General features: G+C 38.2%; 1 protein-coding gene across 2 annotated transcripts in view; it reads left to right on the top strand.

Moving 5' to 3' along the window:
- ASPN (asporin) overlaps positions 1-3897 on the top strand; it is a 29208-nt gene extending 25311 nt beyond the window's left edge. Inside the window, exons 7-8 of one of the 2 annotated variants that reach the window (XM_011927460.1) lie at positions 174-312; positions 2610-3897. In XM_011927460.1, coding sequence (XP_011782850.1) covers positions 174-312; positions 2610-2807 — 337 coding nt within the window. In that variant the 3' untranslated portion in view covers positions 2808-3897. The remainder of the gene's footprint in view (positions 1-173; positions 313-2609) is intronic. The other variant, XM_011927461.1, reaches the window with a different exon arrangement.
- Positions 3898-5753: the final 1856 nt, after the last annotated feature.

Below are 5753 nucleotides of genomic sequence, written 5' to 3'. Positions count from 1 at the left end.
AAAAAAAAAAAAAAAAAGAAAATAGGTTTTTAAATAAAGTCATGAAATATCTTTGTCTGAACATATATATAAATAGGACAGGCTTATATTCTAACTAGTTTGTGGTGTTTTCAGCTAACTCTATCACACCTAACTATCTGTGTAAGACTTGATGCATTTTATGTCATTTTTAGGCTGGGCCTAGGAAACAACAAAATCACAGATATCGAAAATGGGAGTCTTGCTAACATACCACGTGTGAGAGAAATACATTTGGAAAACAATAAACTAAAAAAAATCCCTTCAGGATTACCAGAGTTGAAATACCTCCAGGTAAAACATTCTACTTGTGTTCAGTAGGTACCAGTATTTCCTTCAGTTTTTATAACACACTTTAGCATACCTCAAGCAAAGACCAAGTAAGCAGCAAGGGTGATTCAAACATAATGACTCTCCAGGTTGCATGAGGTGTTTCAAGAAGTAGGAGAGCTTTAGGAGAATGGTTTCTACATCGGTGTCGCAAGAAAGCTCGGGATCCATTTCCATCTTTTGGTTTCTCCTGTGGAAACTGCTGAGGACATTGTGGCAAAGCCGCTGGCACAGTTAATTTCAGATTTTAGGGCAGGGGTGGCTCTGCAGAGGCAGGACTAGTCAGGAGGACATGGAGCACGGTCACATGTCCTTTTGATCTGGAAACATTTCTCAAGGCACAGCTCTTGAGGATTAGGCTCCCGGTATTTTCGCTTTCAGTGTGGTGCCAGGATAGACATGTATATGTTTTTTTAAAACATTCCAACCAGAATATAGTATATAACCAATTTAATGTCACCATCTGGAGCATCATGAGTTCCCATTTTGTCGTTTGTTGTTATTCATTATTAGAAATCTTTCCTTCCAATTTGACAACTCTTAACTGGCTGGGAGGGGTCACAGATTTCTTGGAGAATCTAATAAAGATTTAAATCTTCCCAAGAACGAAAGTTTTCATCTTCAAAGAAGCTTGAGAACAAAACTGGGCATCAAGCCACTTTGTCTCTTCTCTATTTCTTTCCAATGTATCTTTAAACGAGTTTCGTTCACTGTACTCCTTTGAGATACAAACCATCAAAATGAATGTAATATAGGCAGGTGCTAACCTCAAGGTGACAACTTTTGCTTTGACTTTTCCAAATGCTGCATTTGGATGTCCGTTTAGCCAGTGACTACAACTTGAGTCTGTCCTCTCTCAAGCTGCCCCATCCCTGATGTCATTTCTGCTTAATTTGCGCCACAACTCTGCTTCCAGCTTCTGGTCTCTCTTAAATCTACCTATACTCTTGCTAGCATTAATTAAATGAATAGAATTATAACACAAACAGAAGAACACAAGTCATAAGCATACACTTCAGTGAATGCCCACAAAGTAAACACACTGATGTCCAGCAGGTTTTCATTCCCCGTGAGATCAGTACTATGGTAAACTATACCTTGCACTGATATTGAGCAGCTGGAGGACTGAACACCAAACTTAAATGTTTTAGCAATGCCTAGAATTTTCATGATTGGGCTCGTATCAGTCTTACTAAGACATAAAGGCAGAATCTAGAGGTAACAACAGCCAGGGAAGATCTACCACTTTGGCCAGCAAAAGGCTTCTGCTCTTCAGCATACCGAAACGCTGTCAGTGAAGTAGATTGCTTTTATTTCCCAGAAATCTTACTGTTACCAAAAAAGGCCAAAGAAGGAATTAGAAGGGCTGTTAAAGGGAATGAAGGAATGTTCCTCTATTTACCATACTTTTTGAGTAAGAATTTAACTTGAAAAGACATGTACACGGCCTATAAAATTGTGACTTGTCCACTGGTATACGTAAGATTGATTTCAACTACTGATGCTATATTACAGTTATGCATTTAAGATGTTGATAGATCTTTCTACAAAACAACTTACAAAAATTCTCCTTTGGTCACAGAAAATGCCAGCTAATAATTCTTCACAATCATATTGTGAGCCTAATTCTTGCAGCATTAAATTTCATTCTTCTGATCATTTCTAATGTTTTAAATTCATTATTGTAAATATGGCACTGAAGTAACCATATACATATATACACATAAATACGTATATTTAAAAATATATATGTGTATTATATATATAAGTAAACATTATGTATGTATGTATATATGTATGTATGTATGTATGTATCTATCTATCTATCTATCGATCCATCTGGAGAGAGACAGAGACAGTGACCCATGTGACCAGGCAGAGCCAGGCACAGTGGCTCATGCTTGTAATTCCAGCGTTTTGGGAGGCCAAGGCAGGCGGATCACTTGAGGTCAGAAGTTCAAGACCAGTCTGGCCAACATGATGAAACCCCATCTCTACTAAAAATGCAAAAATTAGCTGGGCATGCTCTGGGCCTTGGCAGGAGTCCTTCCCCAACACTTTTGTGTACAACACATGAGTCTGAGTTGTTATTTTAGGTATTTAACATGCATAAGTGAGTACATCTACTTTACCTGGAAATACATTCAAGCCGATGTAAAATAAACAGAGGAATAAACTCACAAACAAATGGCGACTACAGAATATCTTCCGTTTACATTTACTGGGTATTTTTAATCCTTTCTTTTTTCCTACTACAACAGATAATCTTTCTTCATTCTAATTCAATTGCAAGAGTGGGAGTAAATGACTTCTGTCCAACAGTGGCAAAGATGAAGAAATCTTTATACAGTGCAATAAGTTTATTCAACAACCCGGTGAAATACTGGGAAATGCAACCTGCAACATTTCGTTGTGTTTTGAGCAGAATGAGTGTTCAGCTTGGGAACTTTGGAATGTAATAATTAGTAATTGGTAATGTCCATTTAATATAAGATTCAAAAATCCTTACATTTGGAATACTTGAACTCTATTAATAATGGTAGTATTATATATACAAGGAAATATCTATTCTCAAGTGGTAAGTCCACTGACATTTTATGACAAGAAATTTCAACAGAATTTTGCCAAACTATTGATACATAAGGGTTAAGAGAAACAAGCATCTACTGCAGTTTCTTTTTGTGTACAAATGATCTAACATAAATCTCATGCTTGACCATTCCTTTCTTCATAACAAAAAAGTAAGACGTTCAGTATTTAACACTTTGTTATCAAGCATATTTTAAAAAGAACTGTACTGTAAATGGAATGCTTGACTTAGCAAAATTTGAGCTCTTTCATTTGCTGTTAGAAAAACAATTAACAAAGACAGTAATGTGAAGAGTACATTATACTATTCTTATTCTTTAATAACTTGGGTAGTACTGTAATATTTTTAATCATCTTGAAGTATGATTTGATATAATCTTATTGAAATTACCTTATCATATCTTAGAGTCTGTCTTTATGTTTAAAACTAATTTCTTAAAATAAAGCCTTCAGTAAATGTTCATTACCAACTTGATAGATGCTACTCGTAAGAGCTGGTTTGGGGCTACAGCAAATGCTTTTTTTTTTTTTTTTTTTAATTATTATAACCTGATTTAAAAATCTCTGTAAAAATGTGTAGTGTTTATATAAAATCTGTAACCTGCATTTTAATGATCAGCTATTATAAGCTTTTAATAGTATGAAAATTGTTAGGCTATATAACATTGCCACTTCAACTTTAAGGAATATTTTTGAGGTATCCCTTTGGAAGATCTTGCTTGGAAGAGCCTGGACACTAACAATTCTACACCAAATTGTCTCTTCAAATACGTATGGACTGGATAACTCTGAGAAACACATACAGTATAATAGAATAAGCAGAACATCAAATTAAACAGACAGAAACTGAAAGCTCTATATAAATGCCCAGAGTTCTTTATGTATTTCTTATTGGCATTCAACAGAAGTAAAATCAGAAAACAGGGAAACTTTCATTAAAAATATTGGTTTGAAATAAAATATTTGTGCTTTGATCTTATTTTTCTTCACTCCCCCAGCAACATAAACTATTCTTCAGAAAACTCTAATCTATATATAACATTCTTAGAGCAGTATTAATATAAATTATTATTATTTTTTGTTTTGTTTTGAGATGGAATCTCGCCCTGTACATAGCCCAGGCTGGATGGAGTGCAGTGGCCTGATCTTGGCTCACTGCAACCTCCACCTCCCAGGTTCAAGTGATTCTCCTACCCCAGCCTCCCAAGTAGCTGGGACTACAGGCACGTGCCACCATGCCCAGCCAATTTTTTGCATCTTTAGTAGAGACGGGGTTTCACCACACTGGCCAGGCTAGTCTCGAATTCCTGACCTCGTGATCTGCCCGCCTCTGCCTCCCAAAGTGCTGGGATTACTGGCGTGAGCCACTGAGCCTGGCCTAATGTAAATTCTTAATAACAATTCTAAAACACACCGTGTAATTCCCATGCTATGAAAGATAATCACCTTTATATTAAACTACCTCAAAAACAAGATTTTAAATAATTTGGGGGCAAGGGGGAAAGAACAACATTACAGATATACAAGAGATGGAGAGTTTGGATTTCGAGATTAAAAATGGGTAAATATACTCTTCAGAGTGGAGTTACTCAATTTTGGCTCCCTTGACATTTTGGTCATGCTTTGTGGTCATTCATTTTGGTCATTCTTTGTGGCAGGGGCTGCCCTGTACATCTTTTAGTAGCACCCTGGTCTCTACACACTAGATGGCAGTAACACCTGCATCCCCTGGCCCCCACAGGTTTTTGTTTTTTATTTTGTTAAGAGACAGAGTCTTGCTCTGTTGCCCAGGCTACAGTGCAGCAGTGTGATCATAGCTTACTGTAGCCACAAACTCCTAGGCTCAAGCAATCCTCCTGCTTCAGGCTTCCAAATAGCTGGGACTACAAGTGTATACCACTGTGCTAAGTTTTTGTGGAGACAGGGTCTTACTTTGTTGCCCAGGCTGATGTTGAACTCCTGGCTTCAAGTAATCCTCCAAGCCTTAGTCTCCTAAAGTATTAGGATTACAGGCGTGAGCCACTGTGCCCATCCTCCCCTCTACCCCTCCTCTACAGTTTTGACAATCAATTTCTCCAGATATTGACAAATGTCACTGAGGGGAGTGGTGGAAGGTAGGGCAAAATCTCAGCAGGTTGCAAACAACAGCTTTACAGGAAAGTTAGTCAACTTCTAAAATGACATATCTGGAAACCTAGAACAAAAAACTGCTATTTTTTTTTTTTTTTTTTTTTTGAGGCGGAGTCTCGCTCTGCCGGGGCTGGAGTACTGTGGCCGGATCTCAGCTGACTGCAAGCTCCGCCTCCCGGGTTCACGCCATTCTCCTGCCTCAGCCTCCCGAGTAGCTGGGACTACAGGCGCCCACCACCACGCCCGGCTAGTTTTTTGTATTTTTTAGTAGAGACGGTGTTTCACTGTGTTAGCCAGGATGGTCTCGATCTCCTGACCTCGTGATCCGCCCGTCTCGGCCTCCCAAAGTGCTGGGATTACAGGCTTGAGCCACCGCGCCCGGCCAAAACTGCTACTTTTTTAAGCAAAAAACGGGGGAAGATCATGGTATGAGTAGAGGGATGATGACAGTATGATTTTAATAATAAAGGTTAACCACCAGTAGTGCTACAACCAGTAGTGCCCAGGGTTGCAGAACTTTGACTTGGAAATCCAGTTCCATTTATAGTCTTGGGCAAGTCACCACCTCTTTGAGCCTGCTTCCTCACCTATAAAGGGTAGGGGTGACAACACTGAATAAGGTTGCTATGAAGAATAAATGATAAAAATATATATGCAATGCTTTGTAAATCATAAACATTTACAAA

The sequence above is a fragment of the Colobus angolensis genome, unplaced genomic scaffold, assembly GCF_000951035.1.
Source record: "Colobus angolensis palliatus isolate OR3802 unplaced genomic scaffold, Cang.pa_1.0 Scaffold72, whole genome shotgun sequence".
NCBI classification, from domain to species: Eukaryota; Metazoa; Chordata; class Mammalia; order Primates; family Cercopithecidae; genus Colobus; species Colobus angolensis.
The sequence above is the reverse complement of the archived record's forward strand: the minus strand, read 5'-3'. Positions and strand labels throughout refer to the sequence as shown.